The following is a 17594-nucleotide window of genomic DNA, read 5'->3' as shown; positions in this document are numbered from 1 at the left end:
GCCACCTTCTTCCCTTCCTCCTTGCTGACAACTCGAAATCTTCTAGAGCCTACTTAGGATGTACGTAGATTTTTGTCACCCACCTTATCGCTCTGCCTTCTCCATGCCCAGCTGAGACTTCCCGGCCCATCCTTTCACCCTTTTCCCTTTGTTTTTCATCCCACCTGCCTGGTCAAATCTCAGCGTAGGAGGACTCAAACCATCACAGTTCTCCATATGCTTGCATCCAACAGTCTGAGCCCTGCCGGAGAAACTGATGCCACTAGAAATTCACGGTCACCAACCCCTAAACGGGTCCTTCAGGCTTTCCTAGTTATCTTACTGCATTTCTCAGGGGTCCACCTTCCTCTTCCCATTATAGACAGTTTTCTGAAAACATCTCGACTCTAAAATTTCAATTACGCGCGCGCGTGCACACACACACACACACACAGATTCACTATAAAAAGATCTCCAACTTTATAGAGAAAATAGAAACTAGCAGAGAGCAGCTCCCTCCAAATCTACACACCCACTGTCTTCATTAAGTTACAGATCAGGTTGCTATGACAAAAGAGAGGAAAAATTGTGGAGCCTTAAGACTAGTCTCTTTCTTTTTTTATACAGGAGAACCTGAGGTGGCAAAATGGCTTGAGCAGCAGCTGCCACTGCGACTCCCTGGGTTCAGAACCCAACTTAGTGTCCATGAGGATGTGGCCTGATCCCCGGCCTCGCTCAGGGGGTTAAAGAACCTGGCCTTGCTGCAACCTTCAGTGTGGGTCACGGATGCGCCTCGGATCTGGCCTTGCTGTGGCTGTGGCGTAGGCCTCAACTGCAACTCCGATTGGACCCCTAGCCTGGGACCTTCCAGTTAAAAAAATTTAAAGGCTTGAGCTTATAGGAGACCCAGGCCCTTTCCGTCATGTCACTCTCCCTCCCTTCCTGCAGGGGCTCCTGCTTAGATTTCCAATGAGAATAAGAGATGTTACATGTCCGAAATGGACCAGATTCCCCAGTGGGGGTTGCGGTCTAAGAGCTACTATTTTCTCTATGAAGTAGTAAGTTATGTTATTTGTTATGAGTGGAAGACGGGGTGTGTGTGTGTGTGTGTGTGTGTGTGTGTGTGTGTGTGTGTGTACACGCATACACATCTGGGTGAGAAAAGGACTTAGAGATTTCATGACTCCAGAATTTTTTTTTTTTTCCTTAGGACTGCACCCCAGCATACGAAGGTCCCAGGCTAAGGGTCAAATCAGCTGTAGCCACCGGCTTACATACACCACAGTCACAACAAGGTGGGATCCAAGCCGCATGTGAGACCTACATGGCAGCTCATGGCCACGCTGGATCCTTAACCCACTGAGCAAGGCCAGGGATTGAACCTGCATCCTCATGGATACTAGTCAGATTCGTTTCCGCTGAGCCACGATGGGAACTCCGAGTCAAGAATATTTGAAAAAAAAAATTGTAAAATGAGAAAAAAAGGTGACCAGAGATATGGTAAAATTTCTGCTTATTCTGGGAAGCAGCATAGTAGGAGCATTTAAATTCTGATTTCCCACATCCCTGGCTTTGAAGTGTGGCTTTTCCACCTAGCAATTTTGTGGCTTTGGGGCAAGTTACTAAAACTCTCTCTAAGCCAGGTTCTTCATTTAAAATGGTGATCAATGGAGTTCCCCTTGGGGCGCAGCAGTAACAACCCCGACTAGTATCCATGAGGAGGTGAGTTCAATCCCTGGCCTCACTCAGTGGGTTGGGAATCCGGTGTTGCAGAGAGCTGTAGGTCGCAGGCGAGCTCAGATCCCGCGTTGCTGTGGCTGTGGCGTAGGCCAGCAGCTGCAGCTCCGATTCAACATCTAACCTGGGAATCTCCACATGCCACAGCTGCAGCCTTCAAATGCAAAAAATAATAAACTAAAATGAATAAAAATGATGGTCCATAAACTGTGCCTCATTTCGTAGGTCTTTGGGAGGATTAAACGTAATATATTCGGAACAGAGTAGGTGCTAATCGAACAGTTCCTATCCAGTTCCCAGAAACATTCTAATCTCATCCTTCTCCCTCACCTTTCACAGTCTCTAAACTCTCTCAATCGTCCGAGAATCTCAGATCCATCGTCTCCACCACCCTCCCGACTTGAGCTCAAGCCACCGCCATCTCTCCCGCCGGATCCCTGTCCTGGATTCCCACTTTGGTCGCTGTCCGTATCAGCTGTCACTGCAATCTTTCCACATCTTTCTCAATCTTAACACGTTGCCAGTGCCTCCCATTTTCCTTGCATGGCTTGCAAGTGTCTGCCTTTGTTACCTCCTGAGATGAGAGGCTTGTTATTTTCCATTGCTACAATAACAAATTATGATGAAGTTGGTAGCTGTAAAACATCCATTTATTAGCTCACAGACAGCCTGGCTGGGTTCTTTGCTCAGGGTGGGGATCGCCAGGCAAAAGTCAAGGTGCCAACCAGGCTCAAGTCTCTGCCCAAGGCTCCGGGAGAAAATCTGCCCTCAGTCTCACACGTGTCATTAGCAGGTGCTATTTCCTTGTGGGTGTAGGACTGAAGATCCTACTTTCTTGCTGGCTCTCAGCCAGAGACGGTTCTCAGCCAGAGGCCACTCTCAAGTGCTTGTTCTCAAGCCAACCACCTCCTTGCCTCATGCCCCCCACCCCCCTTCTTCAGGCCAGATACAGTGTATCCAATGTTGTTCTTCAAAGCTCTCTGACTTTCTCTTCTGCTGCCAACCGGAGAAAACTCTTGGCTCTTAAAGGATCCATGTGATTCAGTTAGGACCAGCTGGATCATCTCTCTAGCTTGAGGTCAGTGGATCAGCACCATTCATCACATCTGCAAAATCCCTTTGGCCATATGACATATTCGCAGGAGTAGCACCTCATCACGTACACAGGTTCCTAGCACCTCATCACATTCACAGGTTCTGCCCACAGGGCAGGGAAGGAGGGCATACAAGAGAGAGAGGCCCTGGGCACCATCCTGTGATTCTGCCTCCCCAAGAGAGGAAACCAGGAGAAACCTCCCCTGAGAAACGTTGAGCCCTTGAGCTGACATCAGAAGGATCCGCTGGAGTTTATCAGATAAGAAAGCTTCCAGAGAGCATGGGCGGGAACCATGTCACCAGAGAACTGACATGAAAAGAAGGCCGATGTATCTTCAGGGGAGAGAACAAGAAGCATACTGACCTGAAACAAGGCATTTAGCCAGGTCAGTAGAAATCAGGCCAGGCAGGCTTCCTTGACGCTGTTAAAAGGCTTTCTCTACCCTCAAAGCAAAAGTCAAAAGAGCAGCATAATCAGATTTCTATTCTGAACCTTTCACTTTGGGGATAAGGTGGAGAGTGGGCGTAAGGAGGCATGAGTAAAATGCGGACCCCTTAGGAGGCTGGGAGAGCAGTGCAAGAACCCGTGGGTCAGTGTCCGTGGAGATGCAAGCCAACCGATTCAAGGAACACGCGGTAGCTAAAATCAACACCCCTTCATGATTGATGGAACATGGGCGTGAGACTGCTATGTTCCCAGGAAGCAGACTCTAAGACAGAGCTTACTGGGAGGATGTTTACCAAGGAGCGCTCTCGCAGTCAACACATGTGTAAGAGAGAGGGGGGACCGTGGGGTTGGGCAAAGCCAGAAGCTGAGCAGCCCCAACGGAGACCTCAGTCAACCCCATGAGGAGCCGTGACTGCCTTTCGGAGCTGTCCTCTCCCGGGTGAGGGAGCTGCACGCTTGGTCCTCTCCCCTCATCGGTCATGGGATGCAGGATGCCCCAGAGAGGGAACATGACCTTAGGTGAGCCAGCCTGCTCAGTTCAGACAGCTCCCAAAGGGGCTGACCACTGAGGGCTAGAGGAGGAGGAGAAGACATCCTTCATTTTTGAAGAAGCGTCTGAGCTTTTCATCACAGCCGTCACCACAGGGATGCAGGAACTTAAGGCAGTAGCACATGCATGATGATTGCTAAAAGCTTGATTTGTGTAAGTTGGGGGATGCACCACAGGTTGTAATCACTGGCTCACCTGCATCGAAGGGCCAGCGTTCAGCCCTATACCTGGCACATGCTTTGCTAAATAAGTGAATGCCAGCCAACTTCTTTTTCCATTCCTCCCTCCCTAACGTGGCCTGTGTTGCCCCGCCCCCACACCCTACCCTCATCCAATGTGGGAAAAGTCGGGCAGGTTATCTGAGGCCTCACCTGCGCTGGAGCTGAACAAACAGCACATCAGGCTGCTCTGGTGGGGAAGGCAGGCAGTGCCAGGAGAAGGGAGGGTGAGGTGACGCCAGTCTCAGTAACCTCAGGATTAAATCCTCCTTCAGTTCCCACCCCCTACAAACTCCGTGCTCCCGGGACTGAGTCCTCTCCAAAGGACGGATTGAACAAGACTCTGAACTCCCAAACTCAGACCTCAGCCCCCGTCTAATGTGCTCACGGACTAAGAACTCTCGCCTCTGACAGCTGATGCTGGAGGCTGGAGAATGGAATTCCAGGTCCTAAGAGCCTTTCTTTGGAATGAAGAAGAATGATATCCCGCAGGGCTGAAATATTAGAGGAGGCAAGTCCTATGCCAGAAGCTGAGCCCACCGCGGTGCTGCATGCACCCTTGGGTTTCGTCCCCGCGGCACCAGGGCGCACTCGCCCCCTTCCTGCCCCCTCCCGTGGGAACCCCATGCCCTACAACAGGTTGCTCCACCTGCAAACAGGGAGCGTGAGTGTGTCGGGTGAGGGTGGGCGCTGCCTGGAGACCAGGGCCGAAGCCAGCCGCCTCTGCCCAGGTTATGCCTACACTCGGCAGGGGATGGAACCGTGCCCCACTCGCTCGCTTCCCACCCTACCCGCCTTCATCCCGGGCAGCTCTCACCTCTACCCACGCCGCTTTCAACACCCGAGTCACTCCTCCTCTGGACATCACTCTCCCCGACCAGGGTTCCCCGGGGACAAATGCCGCCCTCTCCCCACCCTCACCGTTGCATAGGGCTTCTTGGGCCCTTTGGGCAGAAGCCTGGGTGTTGGGCCTAAGGTCGGAGCAGGGGTGCGGGAGCAGGTGGAGGGGCTACCCCAGCTCGGCGGCGAGGAGCTGCAGGGAACTGCCAGCGATGGTGTCGCCGTCCCTGCGGCCACTGCGACATAGTAAGTCACCTGCAGTGCTCCGCTGGGTCAGGGCATCAGCGCGGCCGCCAGTGCACCGCCCCTCCCCAGCCCAACCCGGTCCCAACTGCCACCTCCACGTTCTCGGTGCCACAAGGTAGCCGCGCCCCTACCCCACCCCTCTTAGGCTCGCTGCTTCCCAACCTTCCTCCCCGAAACCTCTCCATCCAACCCAACGCGCGCGCGCGCGCACACACACACACACACACACACACACACACACACACACGAGAATTCCCAGAACCGAGACGGTGGTAGAGGGGAGTGGGCGGGAAGGAAATCTTCCCAGGACTGGAGGACAGTCACATGGGGTGGCCGGGGGCGGGGGCGTGGAAATAAGTCCGGAGCCGGGGAGAAGGGCGGAGGGAGAGTCACCTGGCGGGACGGAGGCGGCCCCGCGCCCGGGCGGGGCGGGCAGAAGAGGCGCCGAGGCGCGGGGTTCGAGGTTGGGGGCGGGGACCAGGCGGGGCGCGAGCCTCGGCCGGAGGCGCCGCGGGCGCAGGTGGAGCGGCCGCGGGAGCCCGGCCGGCCGAGCGCGGGGAGGCGGCGGCTGGGCCGGGGCCATGGAGCTGCTCAAGCTGAACCGGAGCCTGCCGGGCCCCGGGCCCGGGGCTGCCCTGTGCCGCCCAGAGGGCCCCCTCCTCAACGGCAGCGGCGCGGGCAATCTCAGCTGCGAGCCCCCACGCATCCGCGGAGCCGGGACCCGAGGTGGGTGCCTCCCCGAGCCCCCTCCACGCTGCACCCCGCGAGGCCGACAGAGGTAGTCGGACGCCCGCGCTGTCCCCTCGGAGTACCCCCCTCAGTCCCCAGACAGCTCCCCTGCCACCTTTGTCCCCCTAAAACTCCATCGCACCTACGCACTACCTGGTCAGAGCCCTTTCACGCCCTGCTCCCTGGCCACCCTGTAGCTTCTGGTCACCCCCAAAACGCAGCGCCTCCTAGTCAGAGATGGGGAAGGGGAGGACCGCCCCTGGCCAATCTTCCCAAGTCTCTCCTGTCCTTTTACACCCAGTGCGGGGAGCCACCACGGGGAAGGGAAGGGAGGTGGGAGGACGAGGTTGGGGTAAGAGGGGAGCTGGCTCGGAGAGGGAGCACTCCAGAAGGCCTGCGTGGGAATTTGAGTTACAGTGTCCTGCGTCCCCCCGCCCCCCCCCCCACAACCCCTTGCCACCCGGCAAGAGTACCCCTAACCTGAATTAGGCTGGACATGGGACTGGGGACTGCTTGGGGGGCGGGGCGGGGGGAGGCTGTCCCCATTTCTCTCATCCTCAAATCCCCTTGCCTCCCAAGTGGGAGCTCTTCTCAAAGCTCTAAACCCCCCTGCTTTTTGCTGTCTCCAAGTCCTTTCTAAGCCCCTCCTCCAGCCCACCTCCCCTTAGGGTTCACCCTCCTACAGCCCGGCTGCCCCCTTCATCATCCTATCCCTTTGTGCCACCTCCCCCCAACCCCCACTGCTTCCACACACCCAGTCCCCAAAGTGACTTTCACTCTTGCCATCAGCCAACACCCACATTTCCTTGATGACCCAGCTCAAGTCATGGTTTTCCCCTTCCAGTACCTTTTCTTTCTTAACTGGTTCCTGGACACCTGCTATGACAGTCCTGGGGCCACGGGCTGGGTACACGGGGATGCACTAGACCCAGGCTGGACCCTCATCTCCAGTGCAGGCGGGAGACAAAAACCAATGGGAAAATGACATCAGCGTGGGACTCCCCAACGAAAGCAAGCAAATCATGGGCAGTCAAAGAGGTGGGGTCTGAAAACTTCACAGAGGGCTCCTTGAAGTTCAAGTTCCATGGGCAGAAGAGGAAGAAAAAGGATGCCAGGAGAGGGAAGAGTGTTAAGCAGAAGGAAATGATTCCGAGCTCAGGAAGGGAAAGTGGGAATAAATTGTAATGCAAGTATTTATTTCCCCCCGTAAAGTATCGCATGCTTCTCAGATCGGTCGCTACACGCGCTCTTGTTATTACATTGAGATTCTTTTATTCAATAAATATTTATTGAACCAGAGATGGCGCTAGGCATTAGGGACGTGAGGAGAGCAAAACTGACAAAGCTCCTATTTCAGGGAGCTCACAGCTTAGTGACAGAGACAGACAAGTAAGCAGGGACTTGCCAGTCAAGGCGGGCAGTGCCTTGAAAGGGGTGTGGGAACACAGACGAGGCATTCCTGCAGCCTGGCCCAGCCTTGGGAATCAAAGTTGGCCTCCTGAAGCGGTAAAGCATAAATTGAACTAAAAATTAAAAAGCCAAGGGAAAGCCAGCCAAGCAAAGAGGCAGATAAGGCAAACAGCATCTCAAGCAAAGGAATCGTAGATGCAAACACCCAGAGTTTAGGTCCGTGGCCGTTTTGTTCGGTGTGTCATAGTTTCTGAGTGCCTGAGACAAGTACCAGAGAGGAGAGTGATGAATACTCGGCTAAAGAACAGGCTGGAAGCTTTCCAGAGAGCCGTGTGGACCTAAGACGTGCGGGTTTTATCCTGAGGGCAGTGGGAGCTGCCAAAATTGCAGTACTACTGCCAGGATTAGTCCTGCAAAGCAGAGGATGGACTGGAGGACAAGAGACAGGAAAGGGGCCTCCTTTAGAAGGTTCTTATATGACACTGGTCCTGGCGAAAGATGATGCTGGCTCAGACGAAACGACTGGCAGTGGATGGAGAGAAATGGATGGATCTGAGAGGCGCTTCCGGAAGTGGCATCAACAGAACTTGATGATTTATTAGAAATGGTGAGAAGAGGGCGAGAGGTGACACCCAAGTTTCTGACATGGACAGCTGGCTGGATGTTGGGCCTATATTGTGAGAGGGATACAGAGACACAGAAACAGGTTTGAAGGAGGAGATGATTCATTTAGAAACCCACTGAGTTTAAATGAGGATGGGGTCGGATGAGGAGAGACTGGCATCCTTCAGGCTCGGTGACAAGGAAGCCCTCAGGAGGAGCTGTGGCTGTGAAGGCCTGACTGGGACAGGCTGAAGTTTGGGCCATGAGGGAGGGGTTCTGAGAGGGGGACCACGGGGTGTCGACAAAACTTATCAGAAGTTTGGTAGAGAGAGAGACAAAGGAAAACCAAGATAGTGCTCAAAATAGCATGAGACTGAGGAAGAGAGAGAGAGAGAGAGAGAGAGTGTGTGTGTGTGTGTGTGGTTTGTCTTTTGAGTGTGTGCATAGCAGAGACAAGAGCATTTTTAAAAGTTGATGGAGATGGGCCAAGAGAGGAGGAAGGCTGAAGTGCAGAAGACAGCGGCTAGTCTGTGAAGCGGTTCAGGGCACAGGTGCAAGAACTGGCCTCCCTCAAGGGGACACTGCTGCCCACACATTTGGCTGAGACACGGGCAGTCAGAAGCTGCCACAGGGACTCTGTGCCACACGCACTCAGCTAATAACCCCAGAGATGCATCTCACCCACCTGCAGTGCTACCAGCAGAAAGGGGGATGTCAGGAGCTCCCTGGTGGCCTAGTGGTTAGGACTCAGTGCTTTCACCGCAGCAGCCCAGGTTCCATCCCTGGCCTGAGAACTAAGACCCCACCTCAAGCTGCTGCATGCCATCACCAAAGGGGGAAAAAAGAAATATGGATGTTGCTCATATTATTCTGATATCATCCACCTCAATTGGAAAGCTACCCGGGTTCACTCCGAAGCTGCCCCCAGGAAACCAGATGTCACCCACACTGTAACACTGCCCGCTGCCATTTAGATGCTACTCATCCATCAAACACACTCATTCTCATTTCGGTATTATCCACACATAATCGAATATTCCCCGTGCTCACGGGCACCCTTCTCCAGAGAGGACCATAACATTGTGGGGACCACTCTTAGGTGGTCAGTTATTACCTGCAGAGACGCAGATGTTACCTGTTCACCGGGGTGCGCAGTTATTTCACTCCATCAGACCAGCATCTTCGTCTGTTTCTTTCGCATCTCACACTCACGCTCACTGAAATATCGCCCACGTATCCTTGCACGTGACCTCTGCTCAGTCAGCCACGACCACCGTCAGCTGCATGGGACCCTGTTCACCTGCAGATCTCTGAATGTGACCCCTGCTTCCTGAAGATGTTAGGCATAAAATGAGATGTTACCTGCAGACCCTTGCCCGTTCAAGTGTTGTCACAGTCACTCAGATATGACCTACAGATACATAGCTGTTCCCTTCTCCAGACATTGTCCGCAGAAATATGTTACTCTCACCTGCCCAGACATCATTCAAAGACTCGCTCTGATCTTACCTACACACCCCTGCATATTACGTCTGCTCCCCCAGTTAGTACCAGTGGGCATTCGGATGTCCCCATCACCCAGCTATTAACCGCCATCAGCTGGACACCAGCCATGCTCACCACAGAGGCGTGGGTACCACTTTGCTGTCTGTGGGATGAAAGACCAGACCCAAACATGCCACTGAACGGCAAGATTGGAAGCATCAACAGCTTCAATGGCCTGCGGAGTCCTTTCTCAGAAAAGCCTAGTTTTTGTTTCATGTCACATTATCTGGATTTTTGGACCCATACTCCTCTGCCATCATCCGAACAGAACAAATGCTGTTCCTCTAGACCCCAGAAGCAGAACTGAACTGTCCCAGTCTTTTGAGTCCCCCAGGGTGAATTCTGCTCTCCGCGCATCCCCAGCAACACAATGCCCACAGGGAGACTGCCAAGGCACTATTGGCTGTACCCAGGAGGTGCATCTCCCATTCTCCCGGCCCTGAAGCCACTGTGGTCACTCATATGCCACCCACAGACACACGGATGCATTCACACTTTCACATCTTCGTTCCGATTGTTTCTTCTGACCGAAAAAATTAAGAGACTATTTACATAGCAGTGTTAGGTTTACAGAATAATTGAATGGAAAGCACAGGGCGTTCTCCTCTCTCCCTCCCTCTCTCTCTCTCTCTCTCTCTCTCTCTCTCTCTCTCTCTCTCTCACACACACACACACACACACACACACACACACACACACACACACAGAGTTTTCCCAATTAACATCTTGCATGTGTGTGGTACACTTGTTACAAATGATGAGCCAATATTGACGCTTTATGAACTAAATTCCATAGTTTACATTAGGGTTCACCCTTTGCGTTGTATGTTGTATGGTGTTTCACAAATGCATAATGACATCTGAGCCCCATTACAGCATCATACAGAGTAGATTCACTGCCCTAAAAGCCCCTGTGCTCCACCTAGTCGTCCTTCCCGCCCTCTCCCAAGACCCCTAGTTCTGAGATTGCCTTTAATTGGCCTTTTTCACATCTCCTAACTGTTTCCACAGCAAAGACGTAGGGACATAGTGGTGGCTGGAAATAAGCTAATCGCCGGATATGTCCAGTACAACAGCAAAGCATTGCACAGTTGTGGGTCATTTTTACTGGGACGTTGTCCCCTAGTTTTCAGAGGTCCCCATGCAGCGTGGGAAATTCATAATAGAAGGCCTGGTCCCATCTTTCAGTTCCACCACAGTTAGCCAAGTTCAAGGGCACACGCCTGGGGTGTATTAGCCAGATGAATGAACGAGAAATGGGCCTTTCACCCTTTAGAGTGCTGTACAAACTTGAGATGTGGTTGTTGAATCAAGAACCAACTAGTCGAAAAGAAACATCCAGAAGAAGTGATGCCATAGAGGTAGGGAAAGTAAGTGGGCAGGGAGGGCACTGGACCGGGAGGAGACACAGGGTGCAAGATGGACCACCAGCTCTCTTCTTCTGGGTCCAGGGACCTCTCTGTCAGAGATCCCCTTCCCAAGGTCATTTCCCCCACAGACACACACACACACACACACACACACACACACACACACCCCTCAAAGGGTCACATGTACGCCCTCCATAAGCATTCCCCAAAGACAGGGGGCCCAGCTTCTAAATGAGACCCACAGTTGGTAGATGGCAGTAAAAGTAACACCTCCAAAGTCACGGCCTGTCACTGACCCCTCCCCACCACCACCCAGAAGATCCTCCAACACGGGTCTCCAAAGAGAGAGGCAGCCAGGAGAGAGCGTGCTGGAGATGGAGAGGCCCCGAGGTGAAGGATGGATGCATTTGCGTGGGGAGCGACAGAGGGGTATTTCAAAGTCATTAACAGGCAGAGGTCCACACCTCCTGTGTGGGGGACGTTATGCCAAGCTCTGGGGATATGCTGGAGAACCCGGCGGTCATTGCCTCTGTCCCCGAGAGCCCACAATCTAGTGGGGAAAGTAGAAAATGAACCCACCCTACAGTGAGGAACACCCCGTGGGAGAGTCTAGGGAGAGGGAGGGGCAGCGGATGAATGACAGCGAAGAGGGAGGGGCAGCGGATGAATGACAGCGAAGAGGGAGGGGCAGCGGATGAATGACAGAGAAGTGGGTGGGGCAGCGGATGAATGACAGAGAAGAGGGCGGGGCAGCGGATGAATGACAGAGAAGTGGGCGGGGCAGCGGATGAATGACAGAGAAGTGGGCGGGCCGAAGAAGGCAAAGCCTTTCCGGGATCTACAGACTGGCTTCTACTCTGACGTGGCCCCTTACTTGCTGTGTGCTCTGAGCAAGGGGCTCTCTTGTAAGCAGCACTTTCTTGCAGTGTACAGGAGCTTCTGAATAAGCTAGTTATTGTTATGGAGAAATGGTTTACTTTGGGAGCCAAAGCAAAAGTCAGCCAATGTTTGGGGCCCTGGAAGGCGGAGCTGCAGCTCTGGGCCCTTCCGTCCCTGCAGCCTTCGAGGCTCTGTCCCTGCCCTCTCTCCCTCCAAGCTCCAATCTCCCTCATGCCGAGGCCATGGGGATGCGTGACTGGGTCCAGTTTAATTCAATTCCGTTTTGTCTGGGTCTGCCCGGCTGTGACATGGAAGCGCCAAGATGAATCCTTCTTCCAACAGACAATGACGCAAATGAATGGGGTCAGCCCTCTGTCTAGTCCAGCCACTGCTACGTGTCCCTCCTGTGAGCTCCCAGAGCCCTGGGTGGAGTCCTCAACCCCACTGCTTTATCACGCATGTGACGATTCTCCGTGTATACATCTGAGTCTCCCTTTAGACTGAGCTTTTAGTAGCAGGGCATTCGTCCTGCTCATCTCTTTGTCCCCAGAACCCGGTATGATGGGAGTCCTCTGTAAATGCTTTTGGCATGAAAATGAGTGTTTGGAGATAATTCAGCTATAAGGCAGAAAGTCAAAATGGTTCCAACAGATGCGTAGGGAACACACGCGGGTCAGAGGCAGGGGAGATTAGCTCCAAGTAAGGTGGCCAGAAAGGCCCTGCCGAAGGGGGCAGCCACTCTGAGTCTTGAAAGGCAATGGTGAACGGGAATTCACCAGATAACAGAAACCAAGTTTGTTGTTGGGGGGTATTAATGTGGGGTGTTCATTGCGGGGGGGGGGGTGAAAGCATTTCAGGCTGAGAAACCATCATGAGCAAGGGGGAAAGTCATGGGTGCAGGTGATGCCTTCTAGAACCTGAGTCATCCGGTGAGGTAAGTGGGTGCATTGCAGGGAGGGGGTGGGAGGAGGAAAAGGGCACTTCTTGGAGAATCTGGATGCCCAGCTAGAGGGTCGCAGACAGTTGAGAGCAGGTGAAGGGGTTTCCGTTGTTGTTACGGTTATTGCTGTTGTTCAGGACAGTGTCATGGACTACTGGGAGTCGCAGGGGGCATTTGGGGAGCGGGGCATCTGGCCCGGGGTGGGGGTGGGGATAAGTGAGAAGGGAGAACCCCGCTGAGGGGGCCAGAGCCCCTGCTGCCACCTGTCCTTTTTCCCACCCAGAACTGGAGCTGGCCGTCCGGATCACCCTCTACGCGGCGATCTTTCTGATGAGTGTCGCCGGAAATGTGCTTATCATCGTGGTCCTGGGACTGAGCCGCCGCCTGAGGACCGTCACCAACGCCTTCCTGCTCTCACTAGCCGTCAGCGACCTCCTGCTGGCCGTGGCTTGCATGCCTTTCACCCTCCTGCCCAATCTCATGGGCACGTTTATCTTTGGCACAGTCGTGTGCAAGGCGGTTTCCTACTTCATGGGTAAGTGAGGCAACAGCCCTGCCTCCCTTGCCCGTCTCCATCTCCTAAAGCCTTTCCCGGACGGAGGGGTCCCTCTCTGACCTGGGTGAGGAAGTCACACTGCTGAGTGTGTAATGCAAGTTTCCTGGGTGACCCCTTCCTCTCCCCTTGCTAGGGGTGTCTGTGAGTGTGTCCACGCTGAGCCTCGTGGCCATCGCCCTGGAGCGGTACAGCGCCATCTGCCGACCACTGCAGGCGCGGGTGTGGCAGACCCGCTCCCACGCGGCTCGGGTGATCGTGGCCACGTGGATGCTGTCGGGGCTGCTCATGGTGCCTTACCCGGTGTACACAGCCGTGCAGCCGGCGGGACCTCGTGTGCTGCAGTGCATGCATCGCTGGCCCAGCGCGCGGATTCGCCAAACCTGGTGAGGGTGCCTGGTACCTATTCCTGGGAATTGCCATCTCCGTCTCCATCAGAGCATCACGGCCATTCCCCAGAATCCTCCTCTAGCTTCTCCAAGAATCACCACTCCAATTCCTTTTCCGCACCCCTTTCGGGGCTCCTCCCAGTTCTCAAGCCCTTCCCAGCTGCACTCCCAAACCCTACTTGTACCCCTGGGGCCTGGCCACCAGCTCTAGAAACATCAATCCTTGGGTCTTCCTCCATCTATGATTATAGCTGGACGGAGACCCACGTGACTGGTCTGTGCTCTGTCCCCAGGTCGGTCCTGCTGCTGCTGCTTTTGTTCTTCGTGCCAGGGGTGGTTATGGCAGTGGCCTACGGGCTCATCTCCCGAGAGCTCTACTTGGGGCTTCGCTTTGATGGTGACAGTGACTGCGAGAGCCAGAGCCAGGTCGGAAGTCAAGGAGGGCTGCCAGGTGGGGCAGGACAAGGTGCGTAAAGTCCAGGAGGGGCGGGACTTTGGGGGCGGGGCCTACAGTGGGTGGGGCTTGGGAAGGCCTGTGAGTCTGCTGAGAGGCTGGAAACGCAGGGCAGCACGTGGAGAGGGCTGCAGGTTTGGAGGCCTCGGCTTCTCTTCTGACCGCCCACCGTCTGTGCTCAGGTCCTGCCCACCCGAACGGGCACTGCCGGTCGGAGACCCGGCTGGCGGGTGAGGATGGCGATGGCTGCTACGTGCAGCTTCCGCGCTCCCGGCCCGCGCTGGAGATGTCTGCGCTGACCACGCCCACGCCCGGGCCAGGATCCGGACCCCGGCCAGCCCAGGCCAAGCTGTTGGCTAAGAAGCGCGTGGTGCGGATGTTACTGGTGATCGTCGTGCTTTTTTTCCTGTGTTGGTTGCCAGTGTACAGCGCCAACACCTGGCGCGCCTTCGACGGCCCGGGTGCCCATCGCGCTCTTTCGGGGGCGCCCATCTCCTTCATCCACTTGCTGAGCTACGCCTCCGCCTGTGTCAACCCCCTGGTCTACTGCTTCATGCACCGCCGCTTTCGCCAGGCCTGCCTGGACACGTGCGCCCGCTGCTGCCCCCGGCCTCCGCGAGCTCGCCCCAGACCCCTGCCAGACGAGGACCCCCCCACCCCCTCCATCGCGTCCCTGTCCAGGCTGAGCTACACCACCATCAGCACGCTGGGGCCTGGCTGAGGGGTGGAGCGGGAGCAGGGGTGCGAGGCCGGACCGACGGATTCCTACAAGCATGGTCCCAGCCGGACACGCAAGAGACACAGACCAAGGGACACAAGAGACTGACTCACTGCCATGCACGGGAAAAGGTGCACAGAGGAAACGAACCCGAGCCTCCCTCAGCAAAGGAGGCGCTCTGGACGCGGGACTGAGCCTGGCACATGGAGACAGGACATTAACTTGGCCTTGCAAGCGCCCAGCGCTCCCAGCCGTCACCTACCCTGCCGCAGTAGAAACTCCGCCCGGAGCCAACCTGCCTCTCACACGTATAGTCCTGGTACTGAATGCTTTAGGGTCTGGAGCCTGGCACAGGAATGAAGCCTGAGAGGCTCCAGGCTGCCCCCCCCCCGCCTTGACCTCACTGTGCCCTTCCCCGGGCAGCGCTGCAGACACTAGCCTGCCCAACCTCACGCTCCCCAGATCCACAGGCTGCTTTGCACAGAAAAGTCCCCTCGTTCCTTCCCCGCCTCCCTCACCCGACCTCTTCAAGAAATAATAACAGACTTGACTTCCTCCTCAACGTTCTTTTTTGGGCTTTTTGTGGCCCATGAGGAGGCCACAGGGGACTTTGTGGAGTCCTCTCTGTCGGGTCCCTGCTGCTCACTCCTGCTGTGCATGACCCCCTGCCCAAAAGCCCACCGTCTGTGGCTATGTGAGGCAGTGTGGATTCTCTCCAGGCGGTCATGCTGGCCCCTGCACATCAGTGTCCTTGTCCGTAGCAGCTGCGAGTGGGGGTGGGAGGGGAGGACACATCGTGATCCCGGAGCACATTGTCAAGGTCCTGTATTCATAGATGCTTCCTAAAATTCTCGTGAAAAGAGGACGCACTGTATGATAAGACCCAGTTTATTCAATGTGTGTATGTATAACTGGGTCATTTTGCTGTACACCCAAACCTAATGCAACATTGTAAATCAACTATACTCTGATCTAAAATAAAAATTGTAAAATTAAATTTAAAAAAGAAAGAAACACCATGGATCAGACCATGACAGGTATACAGAATTAATTAAATAGTAAAGCCTTTCCTTTTTTTTTTTTTTTTTTTTGCTTTTTAGGGCCACACCCACTGCATATGAATGTTGCCAGGCTAGGGGTCAGATCGGAACTGTAGCTATGCCACAGCCACAGCAACATCAGATCCACGTCTTGTCTGTGACCTACACCACAGCTCATGGCAATGCCGGATCCTTAACCCACTGAGTGGGGTCAGGGATTGAACCTGCGTCCTCATGGATGCTAGTCAGATTCATTTCCACTGAGCCATGCCAGGAACTCCAAGTAAAGCCTTTAAAAGAAAATTGTGGCCACACCAGCAGCATAAGGAAGCTCCCAGGCCAGGGATCGAACCTGGGCACCTCCATAGCAACCCAAGTAGCTGCAGTCAGGTTCTTAACCCACTGTATCCCCACAGGAATTCCCAGGAGCAGGGCCTCTCTAATGTCCTCTTCCCTGGTGTCAGAACCTGCTCAAACTTCTGTCCCTCGGAAGCGTCCTCACTGGTCAGCAACGTGGAGGAGGGGGTCAGGGGGCGGGGTGGGGAGGCAGGGAGCTGGACCTGAATAGGAGTCCCAGAGCCCAGCCTCCCTTGGGAATATAAGACGGATGCAGCCCCGGAGAGAGGCAGAGACTGCAACATCCCCCCTCCACGAACCCAGTGACAAATGGAGAAGAACAGATGGCCTCACCAAAGGGACAGATATGGATAATCAGAGGCATGATATGCTGGGAGGGGGCTCCTTGACACTTCGTCTTGAAACAGATGGGGAAACCGAGACCCAGAGCAGGAAAGAAAGCTATTCAAGGTCATGCATTAGAGCGAGACAGAAATAATCCTATTGACGCAGAGGCTGAGCTGGAGGTGGGAGAGAAGCCACACCCATCGGGAGGCAGACCCAAGTTTTGCAAGGCCTGGAGCTTATAAAATTGGGTGTCTCTTTTAAGAAAAAAAAAAAAAAATACAAAATTACAGATACACAATTGCTAGGACACGATCCGGGGCCTTGGGAGAGACTTAGGCAAGTGAGAAGCCCTGAAATTTAAACCTCGTTAGTGTCACAGCCAATAATACCTTCAACATCTACCCACTAATGATGCTGGACCAGGGTCGGATGGAGTGAGGGACAATGAGAAAGGCGTGGTCTTCTGTTCACCAGTGCGGAGGCCGCTCCCCTCGGGGCTTCCTGCAGGACGCTGGGCTGCAAGAGGCAGGAGGAAGGAAGACGAGGAGGGAGAAGCCGTTCCAAGCTGTCAGCGAAGACGGTGCTGGTTAAAAATAGAATCCCAGCTGGTCTGAGATGCCGAAAGCAAGATACTGGGCCTTTCTCTCTCATGCCAGCTTTTCCAGGGGGGTGGAGGTAGGCTTGCCCATAGTCCTTGCCACACTCCCCACCCCCCCCATCCCTTCTGAGGGAGATACAACCCAGAGGCTGCCCCAGAGGGAGCCCCTCCAGGTGGGACCTGGGGTCCTGCTGACCGCAGAGTCAGACAGCAGTGGGGAACCCCATGGGGGGAGGGATCCGGACAGCCTCTCAGCCTGGAGTGTGAGCTTAAGCGCAGGGCCCAGGGCTCGCCTAGAACCTAGCGCCAAGGCAGGGCCTGAATCACGCCATGTCACACACCAAGCAGCCCTTTCGTTCGTGGAATAACCGACACAGCCATCCTTCCACCCTGCGCCCTATCCAGTCACCAGATGTGAAGTCTCACAGCCTCCCATCTATTTCCATCTCCTGAAATCCAACAAAACAGGCCAGGTCCAGATTGAACAGCACTGTCTCCTTAAAGTCCTGCTTGGTCATCCTCACCAGGCTTGTCTGCTCTTCGAGCACCTCCTGCTTTCTCTCTTCTCT

At 54.6% G+C, this 17594-nt stretch overlaps 1 protein-coding gene across 2 annotated transcripts; it reads left to right on the top strand.

Moving 5' to 3' along the window:
* The first annotated feature begins 5468 nt into the window (after positions 1-5468).
* On the top strand, positions 5469-15769 carry CCKBR (cholecystokinin B receptor). Of its 2 annotated transcripts, none has more exons than XM_084974420.1 (5): positions 5469-5839; positions 12873-13124; positions 13279-13528; positions 13825-13982; positions 14168-14858. In XM_084974420.1, the coding sequence occupies exons 1-5, from the start codon at positions 5695-5697 to the stop codon at positions 14704-14706; spliced, it is 1344 nt and encodes a 447-aa protein (XP_084830546.1). In that variant the 5' UTR covers positions 5469-5694; the 3' UTR covers positions 14707-14858.
* Positions 15770-17594: the final 1825 nt, after the last annotated feature.

The sequence above is a fragment of the Sus scrofa genome, chromosome 9 (genome assembly GCF_054392235.1).
Source record: "Sus scrofa isolate SSC_HxYL_T2T_F1_AM1 chromosome 9, Sscrofa_HxYL_maternal_Yorkshire_Landrace_v2.0, whole genome shotgun sequence".
NCBI lineage: Eukaryota > Metazoa > Chordata > Mammalia > Artiodactyla > Suidae > Sus > Sus scrofa.
The sequence above is the reverse complement of the archived record's forward strand: the minus strand, read 5'-3'. Positions and strand labels throughout refer to the sequence as shown.

Coding starts and splice junctions, on each gene's coding strand:
- CCKBR (XM_084974420.1), top strand. CDS start 5,695: ATGGAGCTGCTCAAGCTGAACCGGAGCCTGCCGGGCCCCGGGCCCGGG. Junction 5,840..12,872: donor CCGCGGAGCCGGGACCCGAG/GTGGGTGCCTCC, acceptor TTTCCCACCCAG/AACTGGAGCTGGCCGTCCGG. Junction 13,125..13,278: donor GGCGGTTTCCTACTTCATGG/GTAAGTGAGGCA, acceptor TCCCCTTGCTAG/GGGTGTCTGTGAGTGTGTCC.